The sequence below is a fragment of the Belonocnema kinseyi genome, chromosome 8 (genome assembly GCF_010883055.1).
Source record: "Belonocnema kinseyi isolate 2016_QV_RU_SX_M_011 chromosome 8, B_treatae_v1, whole genome shotgun sequence".
Lineage (NCBI taxonomy): Eukaryota > Metazoa > Arthropoda > Insecta > Hymenoptera > Cynipidae > Belonocnema > Belonocnema kinseyi.
This window is the reverse complement of record NC_046664.1, coordinates 113,173,868-113,191,104: the sequence shown is the minus strand read 5'-3', so window position 1 is coordinate 113,191,104 and position 17,237 is coordinate 113,173,868. Positions and strand designations below refer to the sequence as shown.

Genomic DNA, 17,237 nt, shown 5'->3' with positions numbered 1-17,237 from the left:
CCTCAGACCTACCAGAAGCATTTACACTATTTCCCAGTTTAAAAAAAAAATAAAACTAATTTAGCACTATTTGGAAAAATATCAGACTAATAACACTATTTTTTACAATTAACTGCTAATCTGTCGAAGTTCAATTTCCAAAGTTTTACACATTATTAATTGAATTGTTATATTTTTCAATTCTGACATCATTTTGTTTATAATGCGTTATTCGAAAATCTTCTACTTTAAAAATTGTCCAATTTATATTTTTATTTTCATATAAAGAATTCTAGAATGCAATCTTAAAAACTTGAATAATTGAAAATTAAAAGCGTTCGAATTGCAAATTTCTGAGGAAACCCGTTGTTAATTTATCAAATGCAAATGTAAATATTTTTGAAACGCAACAATAATTGATTTGTCAAAACGATTCTAAATCCGTTCAAATTTATGAATTTCTAGATTTCAGGGTTAAAAATTAAACCTATTGATTTTGAAAGTCTGAGTCATTAAAAAAATGGAGATATGCCATTCAAATTTTACGAACTAATTTTAACTTAAACATAACTTCATAATAATTTATTTTTAATTAAAGGCTTTTAATAAATTAAAAATATTCTTCCAGTCTAGAATATTTAATTTTCAATCCATTCAATTTAAAATTTTTTAATTAAGAACAAAAAATAATTATTGAATACTTATCAATATTTGGGTATTAATTTATGACGAATAAATTAAAACCAAGTGTTAAAAATTAAATAATTTGAAACTGAACTGTTTGAGAAAGAAAGCCTTAAAACGTTAAAATTTCGAGGAGCTTTTAAATTTTACAAGTTTCAATTTTTATTGTTATTTTTTTAAATGTTTAATTTTTAAGTGAAATTGTTAATTTTTACTGCTTAAATAGCAATTTAACACTTATTATTAGAAAAAAAATTGAGTAATTTTGAGAGGTATTTAGAAGTTTTATGGAGATTCAAAGCTAATTAAAAACTTGAAATAATTTCACATAATTCAAACAAAGTTTGTATCGTCAAAATTCTGCTATTCATACCAATTTCGTTGCAAATAGCCACATTATAATTTAAATCAAACTGTAGATTTTTGAAAATTTATAAAAAAATTAGAAACTTTTTAAGAATTGTGAAAGGCTTCAAAAGAATAAAAAAAATTTTCATAAGATTCCTAGAAAAATTGGAAACAATTTTTCATTTTAGAATGTTATTTTAAAAAATTATTCAAAAAGATTTAAAAAGATTTCCAACATTTTTAAAAATAAATCTGAAAGGTTTTGAAACATTTTTTTTTTTAATTTACGGGATTTTCTTTAAATTAAAAAAAAACTCTGTTTATTTCAAAAGATATTTAGAAGTTCTTGACAAATTTCAAAAATAATTAGAATGTTGAATAAGTTTAAAACAACTGATAGATTTGTCAACAGTTTGAAAGAAAATTTTAAAGCTTTTCAATGATATTAAAAGAATTTAATTTTTTAATTTCTAACTTTTCTAGCAAAAAATTGTTCAAAATAATACAATTTTGAAAATGTTAATGTTTATTAATTCTTTGTTCTAGAATATTCAAAATTATAACGTGGATTTATAATTTTAGAATTAAATCTGAATCTTTTAACTCATTCATTTTAAAAATTGTAAAATTCTTGCAGTTTATCTAAATGTTTAATTGAAATGTGTTAGTACCTTTGGTTTTTACGTATACATTATTGAGCGATTAAATACAACATTTTTGAATAAAAAAAAATTTTAATCTTCAATTTTAAAAGTTTAAAATGCAAGAGTTCCATTCTGAGTGCTTTAATTAGTAGATTATTTTCTATTACTACAAATGTAAAAAGTTTAGCTTACGAGTTTGAATTTTTTCATTTTATTTAGCGTGAAAAATGTTTGCGGACCAAAAAAAAACACCCGGAAGTGACCGGGATTTTTTTTCCAGTTGAAGATTCCTAATGTTAGTTGAAAATGCGGCTGCTTGATTGAAAATTAATTTATATAATATAAAAATTTGTCTTTGTATATTACAAACTCGACTATTCAATTAGAAATTCACGCGTTTTGTTAAAAAATCGATATTTTTGTAGAAAATCGTCTTTTTCTCTGAAAGTTAATCTCTTTGTTAAAAAATTCTTTTTCTCATTTACAAATTATCTTTCTGGTTGGAAATGAAATTAAATGGTTGAAAATTAAGCTTTTTTGTTAAAAATGATTTTAATTATTCAAAATTTATCATTTTAATGAAAAATTAATTTCTTATGTTGAAAAATCGCTATTCAACTGAAAACTTGTTTTTTCTCTAAATGGACAGAAATTTTTTTGCCGAAACCGAAACTATTTAAAAAAATCTTTTTTTCTTTTTGGATTAAAATTTTTCTAAACTGATAAGGTAACTATTATTCTAGTTGAATATTTTATCATTTTAATTATAAATTCATCTCTTTGCTTGAACATTTATTTTTTGGCTGCAAATCTAATTATTCAATTTTTGGTTGATTTTCATGGTTTAAAATTCAGCTATTCCAGTTGAATATTTATAATTTTAGTTAAAAATTAATTAATTTTGCTATTTTTTCTGTGCTGTTTTGTTATTTATTGAAATTATGGATAGATAATATAGCCTTTTAAAAATGCTAAGGGACTCATCTAAAGAGACAGAATAGTTCTATCTCCTCCTATACCTCAACTTCTATCTTTTTCAATCTTTCTGCTCCCAGAAGGGCCCTTAGAAAAACTGTCCCGATCTGCAATGTCTGTAACTCTTTACTTCTCAACAGTGATAATTCCCTATAATTTGACAGCAAGTAAGTCTGGTAGTATCGGAGCGATTCATTTTATTGGGAATGCAACCGCCCTGAAATGGTTGAAATTCAATAGCACAGCTGGCCCTTACGAATAATTAGATTTGTTGCCAAAAAATAAATGGTCAAGCAAAAAGATGAATTTTTAATTAAAATGATGGAATATTCAACTAGAATAATAGTTACCTTCTCAGTTAAAAAAAACGTTTAATAAAAAAAGAAAAAAAAATTCAAAAAAATAGTTCCAGTTTCGGCAAAAAAATTTCTTTTCATTTTATTGAAAAACAAAGGAGCTTAATTTTCAACCATTTAATTTCATTCCCAACCTGAAAGATGTTTTTTTACTGAAATGATAAATATTTGGACAGCATACTTAATTTGTAAACGAATGAGGAATTTTTTAACGAAGAAATTAAATTTCAAAGAAAAAGATGATTTTCTACAAAAATATGGATTTTTTAACAAAATGCGTGAATTTCTAATGAAATAGTCGAGTTTTTAATTAATAAAGATAAATTATCAACTAAATCATGGAATTTTAAGCTAACAAAGATTAAATGTTCAACTAAAAACATGAGAGGTGAATTTTCACTTTATAAATTAATTCTCAACCAAGCAGCTGCATTTTCAACTAAAATTACATATATTCAACTGGAAAAAAATTCCCGGTCACTTCCCGCGTTTTATTTTTCGGTTCACAAACATTTTTCACGCTCAATAAAATGAAAAAATTCAAACTCGTAAGCTAAACTTTTTACATTTTTAGTAATAGAAAATAATTTACAAATTAAAGCACTCAGAATGGAACTCTTGAATTTTAAAGTTTTAAAATTAAAGATTAAAAGTTTATTTTATTCAAAAATGTTGTATTTAATCGCTCAATAATGTATACGTAAAAAATGAAAGGTACTAACACATTTCAATTAAACATTTAGATAAACTGCAAGAATTAAAAATTTTTTTAATGAATGGGTTAAAAGATTCTGATTTAATTCTAAAACTATAAATCCACGTCATAATTTTAAATATTCTAAAATAAAGAATCAATAAACCTGAAAATTTTCAAAATTGTATTATTTTTAACAATTTTTTGTTAGAAACGTTAGAAATTGAGAAATTAAATTCCTTTAAACTAAAAATATCATTAAAAAGCTTAAAAACTTCCTTTAAAAATATTGACAAATCTATCAGTTGTTTTAAATTGTTTCCAATTTTTATAGGAATCTTATGAAAATGTTTTTATTCTTTTGAAGCTTTTCACAATTCTTGAAAAGTTATTAATTTTTTTTATAAATCTGAAAAAATCTAGAATTTGTTTTAAATTATGATGTGGCTATTTCCACCGAAATTGGTACGAATAGCAGAATCTTGTCGGTACAAACTTTGTTTAAATTATGTGAAATTATTCCAAGTTTTTAATTAGCTTTGAATATCCTCAAAACTTTTAAATACCTCTTAAAATTACACAATTTTTCCTACTAATAATAAGTATAAAATTGCTATTTATGCACTAAAAAATAAAAAATTCACTTAAAAATGAAACATTAAAAAAATAACAATCAAAATTGAAACGTGTAAAATTTAAAAGCTCTTCGAAATTTTAACTATTTAAGGCTTTCTTTCTCAAAGAGTTTAGTTTCAAATTGTTTAATTTTTAACAATTGGTTTTAATTCATTTGTCATAAATAAATACTCATATATTGCTAAATATTAAATAATTATTTTTTGTTCTCAATTAAAAAATTTAAAATTGAATGAATTGTAAATTAAATATTCTAGGCTGAAAAAGTATTTTAAATTTAGTACAAATCTTTAATTACAAATAAATTATTATGAAGTTATGTTTAAGTTAAAATTAGTATGTAAAATTTGAATGGGATGTTTCCATTTTTTTAATGACTAAGATTTTCGAAATGAATAGGTTTAATTTTTAACCGTAAAATCTGGAAATTGCTAATTTTAAACGGATTTAGAATCATTTTCACAAATCACTTATTGTTTTATTTTGAAAATATTTACATTTAAATTTGATAAACTAACAACGAGTTTTCTCAAGAATTAGAAGTACAAGATTTTCTAATTACGTATTGTAAACTAAATGTCATAATTGAAAAATATAACAATTCAACTAGTAATTTTAAAAAGTTTGGAAATAGAACTTGAATAGATTTTTCTTCTAACCATTTGTAAAATTCCCAGTAAAAAAATAAATTCACTGTCATTTATAGGTCCAGCAGCCACCCTCTACATTTATGGTTTAAAAGTTTAAAACGTATGTATTTTCTTGAAAGTTCGTCTTCTCTAATATAAAATTAATCTTTTTGTTTGAAACTTTTACTATTTGATTAAGATTTTGTTTTTCATTAAGAATTGATCCATTTTATTGAAAAATTAATCTTCTTGATTGAAAACTGGTGTTTTTTTACATCAATATTCATTTCTTTTTAAATTTGAAATTAGCGGTTAATTATGAGAAAATAGTGTACTTTATGTGATATTTTTCCAAATGGTACATATTAAAATAGTGTAATTTCTTTTAAAAAAGTGTGAAATTTTGTCAATAGTTTAGTGAATCTGAGGCCTGTACAATAATACAACAATCAATCTTACCCTAGCCCAGTTGTAATCCAGTGGTCCGGTTGGAGTAGGGACTTCCGGTTGATAAATTTGAGAAATGATGGGGCTGACCTTCACGAGCTGCTTATAAACGCTGTAAATAAGGTCTCTTAGATCACAGAAACTTTCAGGTACATAACCGCCAGCTTTTTTGACATACGTGTTTTTAGCAAAGGGCAGTCTCCACATTGCTCTTCGCGAACGATCCAGCGTGTAGTCCATGAAATTCATCCCGGGATAACCATTTGCACACTCTGTACAATATGTTTATTATTTAAAATACTTTCGTTACTTCTAAGGCCTGAAATAACGTCTAAAAATCGATTTAAAAAACTCTTAATCACTGACATAACCTCGAAATGAACTGGAGCACATAACCGATAAATTGTATTTATTTCAATAAAATCAAAAGGAAATGCCAATAAAGGGGAGATATCCAATAATTTTTTAATTGAGGTGATTGCTTACTTACAAGAACAAACGAATTGATGAAAGGAACCTCATAAATAAATATTCGTGGGAAGGGACTTTATTTTCTAGATACGCCACTGAATTGAGGTTGACGGAAATTTTGTTTTTAAATGGAGGCATCTACTTTATCGACGTTCAAAGTTTTTTTCCTATCCTTCATGGACATAGGAAACACGGGTCTAGGCATGCTATTGCGGGGCTGATGCAATGAGGGGGAAGGTCTGTCATCTTTTTATGTCTCGCGACAAACATGGCAGCGCTCACATGTTAAAATTTTCTTTCACAGTTTGTCGGCCCAAAACGCTCGTGCACATAATCAGGTGGCACATCGTAAGATGGTGGCCCTCGCGACTCATGGAATTCTCCCCATTCCCGTGAACTCAACCCCGCTCGTCCACGTTCGGATAGCATGCCTAGTCCCGTGTTTCCTATGTCCGTGCTATCACTATAGTTTTTCGCCAGAAAACTTTTTTCTTAATTATAAACATTTTTATATATAAAAACGTTCCTTAGTCCTTTTTGTATAAGTTTCAAAATCCTGAAGACGATAGATCCATCCGTGTGGACGTCGTGAGGGCAACAAAAATGGAAATATTTCTACACAAAAATTTCATAAGCGTACTTTGCCATGTCACATCGACCTTATCGACGTTGGAAGTTTCTTTTTTTCTCCGCTAGAAATCGCTAAAAATTCTCGGAAAATAATGACAGGTTATGGGTGCGCAGATACTTATTTGTTGATTTGCAACGAATTTGCAAAAGTTATTTTTTATGTTAATTTTTTAGAACGTTTAGACGATTTAGTCATACATTTGTGCCAGTGCTCAACATACGGGAATAAAAAAATCTGAAATGCATCGAACTAAAAAGAGCTTCACAGTGCTACAACTCGAATGGTAATATCCTATTTCATCAATTTATAAATAAACTTTCTTTGAAATTATAAACATATTGATGAATACAAACGTTCTTTAGTGCTTTTTATTTTATCTGTCAAATTTTAAACACGATATCTCAATCCATGTGGACGTAGAGAACACCAAAAAAAAACATGAAAATAATTTTACCCACTTATTTTTACTCAGATAATTTTTTTCACACTTATTACTGAAAGTAAATATTCAAACGCAATTTATTGTCTCATTTTCTATATCCCAAATTTTGAGAGCGATATATCATTGTCCTTGGACATGCCCGGTAATAAGCGTAGAATAGAGAAAAAATAATATTTTCAGATTTCAGCGCAAAAGTGAAGATTATTCTAATATTTTGAATGCGCGATTTTTCCATCTGTCTAAAATGCCACAAGAAGAATAAGATACCTCCTAAACTTATTCACTTCTATTTCCATAGCGACCGCCACACAGTTTTCGATTCTCCCAAAGAGAACGTGTTTTCAACATATTTAATTCCTTCTAATTGTACCGGTCTGCCTCTCTAGAGTTAAAATTATTTAAATTCACACATTTACATAGATTTCTTTGTTGCATTTTTTAAGACGTTTAAATAAATTATTAAAATATAAATAAATATAAATTTTTCGAATTTATAAGTTATAAAAACCGAATGGGGACTCAATGAGGTCTTTATGGGTACTTCGTAAAGGCTCCATTCGGTTCCTTTAGTCCGCCAGGACCGTTACAAAAATGAGCATTCTTTTAAAAAAAGTTTGTTATTAAACATTTTTTTGCAACTTTTGTCGTTTTTCTATAAACTGAATTTCCTCATTTTCAATGTTTTCTTTAAGATTTAAACTTTACACATACGGTTTGGATTTTCCGCAGGGATCCGATCGGAACGAAACAAAATAATACATTCCTTTTGGTTACGTTACCGTAAAACGAAACTTTCGTTATTTTCGTTGCCATTATCTAGATTAAGAACAAAATCATGAATAAGGGGGAAAAGTATAAAGCCGAGGATTGTTGTTTTAATTCCTTCATGTGGAATGTAAATTTTGAAATTTTAATTCTCACCAATTCAACTCTGCCTCTCTAGAGTTAAAATTATTTAAATTCACACATTTACATAGATTTCTTTGTTGCATTTTTTAAGACGTTTAAATAAATTATTAAAATATAAATAAATATAAATTTTAATATTTTTCGAATTTATAAGTTATAAAAAGATTGAGTAATGAAAACCAGGTTAAATAAATGCTTTCCTTAAATATTACTAAGTCGATTGAGAGGAATAGGATTTGCACTTTTTCTGTTACCATTGGGGGATTTGTAGACGGAGGAAAAATTGCGTATTTATAGGAACACAAATTCTTAATTTTTCTTAATTCAACGCTTGTTACCGGGTGGTGAACACCAAAACATTTTCCTAACCGAGGACTGGTTTGGTAACGTGGCCATCGTAGAGCTAGCCCTTAAGACTAATAAAACTTATCTTTTAAGTTATTATAACCTATAATTCACTTCTCTAGTTAGATGAAAATTCAAAGTAACCCTCGCGGACCGAAGGAACCGGATGCAGCCTCTACAAAGTATCCGCAAAGATCCCATTGGGTCCCCATTCGGTTCCTTTTTAAAAAACTAAAAAAAAAAAAACAGCAAAATCAACTTTTAAACTGTTAAATTTTGGATTCTGCGTTAAAATTTGCATTAGAAACTCACGGAGTAATTGTAGTACATTTTCTTGCAGCGTTAAAAACTTTAAAAAATAGAATACCTGTCATTAACATGCCCGGTAATAAACGTAGAATAAAGAAAAATTAATATTTTCATATTTCAGCGCAAAAGTGAAGATTATTCTATTATTTTGAATGCGGAATTTCCCATCTGTCCAAAATGCCACCATAAGAATAAGATACCTTCGAAACTTATTCACTTGTATTTCTATAGCGACCGCCACACGGTTTTCTATTCTCCCAAAGAGAACGTGTTTTAAATATATTTAATTCCTTCTAATTAGTTCACAAAATATGTGTAACAAGTTGCTTTAATTCCTTCATGCGAAATATAAGTTCTGAAATTTTAATTCTAACCAATTCAAGTCTGCCTCTCTAGAGTTAAAATTATTTAAATACACACATTTGAATACATTTTTTTGGTGCATTTTTTAATACGTTTAAGTAAATTATTACAATATAAATAAATATAAATTTGAATATTTTTCGAATTTATGAGTTATAAAAAGATTTAACGATGAAAAATGGGTTAAATAAATGATTTGGTTAAATTTTATTAAGTCGATGAGAGGAATGGGATTTGCACTTTTTCTGTTCCCGTTGAGGGATTTTTAGACGGAGGAAAAATCGCGTATTCATGGGAATACAAATTCTTAATTTTTTTTTAATTCAACGCTTATTGCTGGGTGGGTCGAAGGCGCCTTTATGTGCATCTTCTTTTAGTAGCAGTTAATAATGCGATTACTCCATGAGTTCCTAATAGAAAATTTAACGTAGAATCCGAATTTCAACAGTTTAAAAGTTGACGTTGCTGTTTTTGTAAGTTTTTAAAAAAGGAACCGAATGGGGACCCCATGGGGTCTTTACGGGTACTTTGTAGAGGCTCCATTCGGTTCCTTCAGTCCGCCAGGACCGTTACAAAAATGAGCATTCTTTAAAGAAAAGTTTGTTATTAAACATTTTATTGCAACTTTTGTCGTTTTTCTATAAACTGAATTTTCTCATTTCCAATGTTTTCTTTATGATTTAAACTTTACACATACGGTTTGGATTTTCCGCAGGGATCCGATCGGAACGAAACAAAATAAAACATTCCTTTTTGTTACGTTACGTTACCGTAAAACGAAACTTTCGTTATTTTCGTTGCCATTATCTAGATTAAGAACAAAATCATGAATAAGGGGGAAAAGTATAAAGCCGAGGATTTGTAGAATTTAGGTGGCTTACTAGATCGAGTTCTAACATTGTTTGGAGACATTTGGACATTAACCTTCCGGAATTATCTAAAGGGCATAATTATGAGAACCACGACAACCGTACTACTCCAGAGCATTCACCAGGTTACTCAAACACACTCTTCGAGGAGTTTTGAGACCCAGCGTTTATGCGGATGCTAAAACGAGCTTCTTAAAAAACGACAAAAGTCCGGGTTTCCCCAGGTGGTTTACCAGGTCCAATTTTAACATTCTTCAGAGACATTTCGACATTAACCATCCGGAGGTATCTAAACGTCATAATTATGAGAATCACGAGAATCCTAGTACTCCAGACCATTCGTCAGGTCACTCAAACATACTCTTCGAGGAGTTTTGAGACCCAGCGCTTTTGCGGATGCTACGTAAAACGAACTTCTGAAAAAATGAGACAAGTCCGGGTTTCTCAGGTGGTTTACCAGTTTGAATTTTAACATTCTTCGCAGACATTTCGACATTACCCTGGCAGACCGAAGGAACCGAATGGAGCCTCTACAAAGTACCCGTAAAGAACCCATTGGGTCCCCATTCGGTTCGAAGGATTATTAACAAAAGAGAATTCACAATCATCAAATTACTGTTGTCGATGGTTTCACCTTTAGTTTTGAAAAGTCTAGGCACAAAGATCAAGCGCATAGCGCGAGGTAAATACGTTATCGAGCTCAAAGCGCAAGAACCATCATTCGCCCGTTCTAGGCGCCCTCAAACTTGCGAGCCGCGCGCAGCTCGCGAGGAGAATGTGCCCGCTCAGCGGGCAGATTTTGTTTTATATAACTTTATTTGAAAAATATATTTTATTTTTTAGTTACTATTTAATGAAATAATAAAATGATAATAATTATTATTAATTACAAAGATATCAAAGAAATAAAGTTTTGTTCCATGCATTTGAACCATTGTTTTCCCCTCAGTTTTTAACGAAGTGAAGTTAGCGGATGATTGTAGTGAAAATACCTAATTCGTAAAGAAATTTAAATCAAAATAATCACTGTTTACTTTAAGGACCTGTGAGTATAACCTCACACATTCTTTTGACATCTTTTTTCGAAACCAACTTTCTTTCGCATGAAACGCGATGTCAAGTTGAAAATGCGAGAAACAAAATATGAAGAACTAAGAAATGTTTTTGTCGTCTTAAATTTTAAGAATAATGAAAAAAGTTATTATGTAAAATTTTCTTTTTGCTTTTTTCATCATGTTTGAGGCTACGCTCACATGGCCTTAATGATGCTAGTTTAGAAAATAGAATATCAATGATTTGTCTGTATGTTTCGAAATTTAAATGATTAAATTTGAAATAGGCATTAGTGTTTTCTATCATATTAAAATACAATTTTAAAGAAGATAAGACTGAAAAATAGTGCGAGGCTCGAGGACTGAAGATCACTTTATTTTATAAACCATAATTACACTATTAGCATTTTTTTAGGACGATTTGCCAAATGGTGAAAATAGGTTAGTTTTCCCGAATTTCGGGATGACTAACATTTTTGGTAATTTTTGTTTAGTTAAAAGGATAAATTTCATAAATGCATCATTTTCGGGACGACTAGCCAAATGGTAAAAATATACTAGACGTCCCGAATCCCGTGTGGAAATAACCCCATTTGGCCCTATTATAAGTTGGCCACTAATCGGGGACTAGTCGGGGTATGAATTTTGACAAAGTACCCAGTCGGGGATTAGTTGGGCTGTTTGTTGTCAAAATTTCAGTCGGGGCCTGGTCGGTGGTTGGTCTGGGGCTGGTCCGGCCTTTTCGTTCACAAATTTTCGTGCGGGTAATCTTCAGGCTCTGCTCGGGAGCTAGTGGGGCCCTGGTCGGATTATTCTTATGTTTGAGTTTTCGGCGAGGTCTTATCAAATGAGGTAATATCTAAAAAAGCATAATGATTTTTTTTATTCTGAAACACTAAGAATATATTTGACAATAATTATTTTAATTCATCAGTTTTCAGAATAGCCTCATCTTACCATTTTTTCGCCTCCATATGAAAAAGTTTGTAAGTTCAAACACGACTTACGTATTTAAAATGTATTTTTTTCAAAGAAGTTTTCATTTATTACCTATGTAATAAATTCTTTAAAAATAGTAAATAGATTCTCCCGAAGAAAATAGTCTTCACGATGATTTCCAAAGACCAAGTATATATCGACTGTATTCTACTTTGCGAGTGTTGTTTCTTCAGATATATTTACACAATATACAAGGAACTGTAGCAAAGTACAACACAGTTGATGTAAATACTCTGTTTTTGGAAATATTTTTAAAAACTATACTGTGAAAAATTTCGGGAATTTTCCCCACTATTTATTGGGGGAAAATCTACACTATCGTTAGGGAAAATTACTTTCCCCAAGATTTGGGGAAATTTTCCCACAATTTCTTATAACTTACTAAAAAATTTGCGGAACATTCCCTAAAATTTAGGAAATTAGATAATACCTACAATTTTTGGGGAAATTTTTCTAAACTTAGGGTAACTTATACGAAAGTTTTGGGATATTCCTTAGAATTTGGGGAATTTAGTGATTCTCACTAAATTTAGGGAATCGTTCCAAAACTAATGTTTAATTTGCCGCGTAGATCAGATAAATTTTCTCAAAATATTTCACTGTTTCTGTATGGTCAGGAAGATATTTTGCCCTAAAATATTCGATAAACTTGCACTATATTTTGAATAATTTTACACAGTTTTTTGGAGAAAAGATTTATTAATGTTAAAGTCAGCTTAAAAATTGTTAATAAATAATTATCGAGTTAATAATTTTGTATGAAAATCAATTTTTTATAAAAACAACGATCAAAATCTAACAAAAGGCGTAATCTTATTTTTCTGTAGTATTTTTTAGAAAATTTCGAATTTCTAGGAACATTTGTAAACACTTTTGTATGGAATTTTAAGAAAATCCATATTGGAAAAGATACATATAGATGTAGGAGAAAAGTGCCCGATGGAAGTCATAAGACTCTAAATTTGTATAGATGCTTATTTTTAAATCGATCTGAAAGGTTTGTCATGTGTAAATAAAGTCTAATCCTTCAGGTAGTTGAAATTGCAAAGAGAAAAAGTTTTTGATTAATCAGTGAAGAGTAGTATACTAGTAGTAAACTATTTTGCACGGTACAGTTCAGATTTCGCTATCACCTTTATTTTAGTCTTGTGGTTCTGGATTGGTAGCTTTAAAGAAAATCCGCAAGGGCGCGACGTGCCGCCTCTCGCGCAACAGAAATGACGCGTCGAGTGTTTAAGACAGCAGTCCACACGTAACAAAGCATATTTACCTGGATCAGAGACTACCGTGACCAACATGGTGGTTCCTTCAGAGCGAAGCTCTTCCATTGCTGCGTTCCAGCTGAAGTAGTTTTTCAAAAATTAATATTCCACAAATTTGGGGGAATTTTAGTTACATAAATTTATGCATTTTTAAGGAAGTACCATCGCTACAAGAATTTTCATTACCATTCCAACCAAACTTTCATGGTATCTTATTATGATCACCAAAAGTACTCAGTTAAAATCTCAGAGGTCTAGGGTACTCTACAAATAAGTTAATAACGTTTTAAAAAAATTAATCACGAAACTTGCGCTTCTGAACATTGATTATCGCAATCTAGCAACATCGCGAGGCGTGATCAATGTAGATCTCAGTTAGCCACAATGTTGCCAGATTTCAACTCAGTAAGTCATAAGAGTGCAGGTATTACGACTATATAGTCGACTGATCTCGGCAGTAGCGATAGTACCTCCTTAAGCGTAGGATATGATCCCTATTAAAATTGTTTACAATGTAATTACTACGGAACAATTGTATTATCATATGACCCCTACTAGTACCCGATCAGGTCCCGATTAGGATAAGTCAGGTCACTTGACTAGCCCCCGACTAATTTACCGTGGTGCTACTGGTCGGGGGCTAGTCAGATGACCCGACTACCCCCTGACTTTAAGTGGGCTCAACTGTTCGGGACCCAGACTAGTTCTCCATTTGAATTTCTACACGAGATTTCGGGATGACTAGCATTTGTCTTGATTTTCGGCTAGTCGTCCCCAAATTCGGAATGACTAGCCCAAGATGAAATAAGTGGTATTTATCACGAAATTCGGGACGACTAGACGCAGATAAACTGTAAATATGCAAAAGAATTAAACAAGACGCATACGGGAGTTAAAATAGCATGAGGACCGATGTAGCTATTTTAATATTTATTTTAATTTATACTTATCATTTATTAGATTTGAAATACTATTTTTTTCGAGAAAACAACACTTGTTAAAAACTTGGCGTTGGTTTTGTTTTAAAATTCCACTACTCAAATATTGCAAGTCATTCTAATTGACTTTGTAAGTACTTCTACTGGTCATTATTAAAAAAAATTACTTGTTCTCAGTAGCATTGTTACTAATTTACTTTCGTTGAAAATTTCTAACTGAATGAGTAACAAGTTTACTTTTACATCTAATTTTACACTACTTTATGAATGCGCTCTCATTAATATAAAAATTAATAAATAATACTAATATTAAAAAATATATAAAAAAGAATTATTGATCAGTTATTGTTAGAACTTTTGTTTTATTAAGTTTCAGTCACTTGTCAAAATAATAGTTACAAAAATTCAAAGAATATTAATTCATTCAAGATTTTTAAAATCTTCATTGTGTAGCCGTACATAAATTTCTCTGAACTACAAAAGTTATCCAATTAAAGAGAAATCTCGTTTCATGATTTTTCAATCTATTCTCACATTTTGATTTTTGAATAATTAATTTATAAAGTATAACGACTTATTTCGGTATATTGATGGACTATGGTCACTAAATTGAAAGAAATTAAAAAAAAACCGATTAAATCTGAGACACATCAAATATCAGATTTTCTGACATCTGGGCTAATCGAATCGAAAAACCGATTCGAAGTTAGTAATGAGTGTCGGCTTTTCGACATTCGAGCGACTGACCGATGCTCATCGAATCGAACAGATCGATCCGATGAAAGCACGCGTCGAAGATCGGGTTTTGATCGGTTTAATCGGTTCGATCGGCCCGTTGATCGAATGTCGAGATATTACCGTGGCACGCATCAAATGTCTGTTTTTCTACATTCAATCTGTGGGTCGATTCAATTGAATAAACCGATTCGTAAACAAACGCATTTCAAAACGAACATACCATATTCGATCCGACAAAATTCACACGGCTAGATTTAATGTAACATATAAAATGCGATTTTTTTATGTACGTTATTGGGAGATGGTTTAAGCTTGAGAGCATATTTGTTCTTTTCCAGCAAAATTTGAAAAAATTTAGTTGGTTTTTCTCCAAATAAAAGCATTTTGGAGTTGGTCCCTAAAAAAAGCCAATCTTTATGAGCCACTCTATCACATATACCATAAAATTAAGGGAGCTGCAGTTAAAATGCGCCTTTATGGAAAAAAGTACGCAGGAAAAATAAGTTGCCGAAACTTTACTTAACTGTAGTCTGTTAGTCTAAGAGAGGTCATCCTTTTTTTAATGTATGCTTTTCAGGAAGAAATCGCAGATGTTGTTGAAGAAATAAAGAATAGTAATAGAATTATTCAAACACAATCTAGGAGCGAATGTCCTCCCATTTGCCGTTGTACCGGAACTCGCTGATCTTTTATTGAATTAGATTGGATTGAGTTGACGCGATTTTTAAATCTGAATTTCAATATTGCAAGAGAATTTAATATAGAATAGAGAAAACACTGATCATTCAATAACTGTAAATTCTTGCCTCTAGCGTCACCAGAAGCTGGTTGCTGTTGTTACAGCACACGTTTTCATATCGAGAGGGCGGTAATAACTTTGAAGGCGAAAATGAATGTGAATTTATATTTTCTTTAAAAATTCATACATTTTTATCCGAAAAATTATTATAATCAATCTTCTTTCAATTTTAAAATTCGAATATTACAAAAATTTTATGATAAAAATAATCCAATGGAACAGGGTCCCCTGGATTTTCGAGCAATTGCGTTTTGCATTATGTTGTAAATTTTTGGTAGACTCACTTGATACAATTTTTTAACGGTGACACTTCTAATTTCTGACATAATTTTAACTCTATTCTAAAATGGTTGACTCAGTCAATTAATTTTTCGATAACTAATTCATTCTATGTAGGTTTTAGTTCCATTACCTACTAAACATTTTTTAGTCACAAGAATCTATAATTTTATACTCAATAGAAACTCACCGATGCAACTCCTCGAACCTGCACTGAAAGGAATGTACGCGTAAGAATGACGATTTTTAGAATTTTCCTTCAAAAATCGCTCCGGCTCAAACTTTTCAGGATTTTTCCAGAATTTTGTACTTCGATGAGTAATGAAAGGCAGCATAACTACAGAAATTCCTTCGAGAAGAGAAACGTTACCTGAAATGATGAAGATTAACCAATCAATAATAGTACGGGTTTAAAGAAAGCTTAACATTGTTAATTTTTCAGTTCTTACCCTAATAGCACGGACAGTTTCTGGAATGTATAAAATGTTCGGCCCTGTTCGAACATTTCAAAGAGGACTCACCGTTATTGTTATTATTATCAATAAATATCGCTAGAACCGTGAGCGATAGCTGAAAATCGATCTCAGTTTATAATATGAATGTATGTCTGGTATACTGAGAACTAAAAAATTTAAATCCATTTTTACCTATCTATTAGAGTTTAGGAAATATAGCTGTTAAAAATAACAATACAGGCAAGTCTTCTTCAGGTGCCGTTGGAACATCACTCCAACGTTCTCAAGGGGGCCTGGACCTTGCTGTGCTATTAGAGTAATTCAGTAAACAAAAGTAGTAATTACCAAGTTTAATGTCTCCTGTAATTTTTCGTACCATCAATGGGGCAATAGGGTAGAGGCGCAAAGTTTCCCGAATGACCAAATCAAGGTATCTTAAATCAGGAAGGAGTTCTGCTTTCACATCTTTATCACCGAGGACGTCAAATAGTTCTTTTCGTACTTTTTTCTAAATTATACAACATAGGGTCTATCCATTGATTTTTATTTAAACAAGGTAGATTATAGCTTATGCACGTAATATGAAAATATAACAACTATTAGATTATTTGCAAGATAATAGAAAAAATCTGCTAATATAAACAGTTAGGTATCAATTTTTGTACCCTGCCATCGTATTGAGCCATACTATCTTTAAATTAAATTAAATCACCTGTACTTTTGAATGCATCGCTAACATCAGCAATGTAAATGAACTGATAACAGCTGTGGTATCTTGTGCAGCTGTGAAGAGAGTATAAATTTCATCTCTAATCTCTTCATCGTTAATTTTCATGTTTGTTTTCTCAACATGATCAATTAATTGTTCCAATAACATAAGCCTCGGTCTTTCTGTAATTGCAGTGCTTTGTTCTAAAATACGATGTTCGTGCTTCTTATACGATATTGCCTACAAATTATTTGAATTTTTTATTTAATATATTT

At 30.3% G+C, this 17,237-nt stretch overlaps 1 protein-coding gene across 1 annotated transcript in view; it reads right to left on the bottom strand.

Moving 5' to 3' along the window:
- The window catches only part of LOC117178659 (cytochrome P450 4C1-like), a 166,991-nt gene that overhangs the window by 70,876 nt on the left and 78,878 nt on the right, over positions 1–17,237 (bottom strand). Inside the window, exons 11-13 of the mRNA XM_033370083.1 lie at positions 16,966–17,202; positions 16,599–16,761; positions 15,989–16,168 (exon numbers count right to left, since the gene is read on the bottom strand). Of these exons, the coding sequence (XP_033225974.1) occupies positions 15,989–16,168; positions 16,599–16,761; positions 16,966–17,202 (580 nt within the window). The remainder of the gene's footprint in view (positions 1–15,988; positions 16,169–16,598; positions 16,762–16,965; positions 17,203–17,237) is intronic.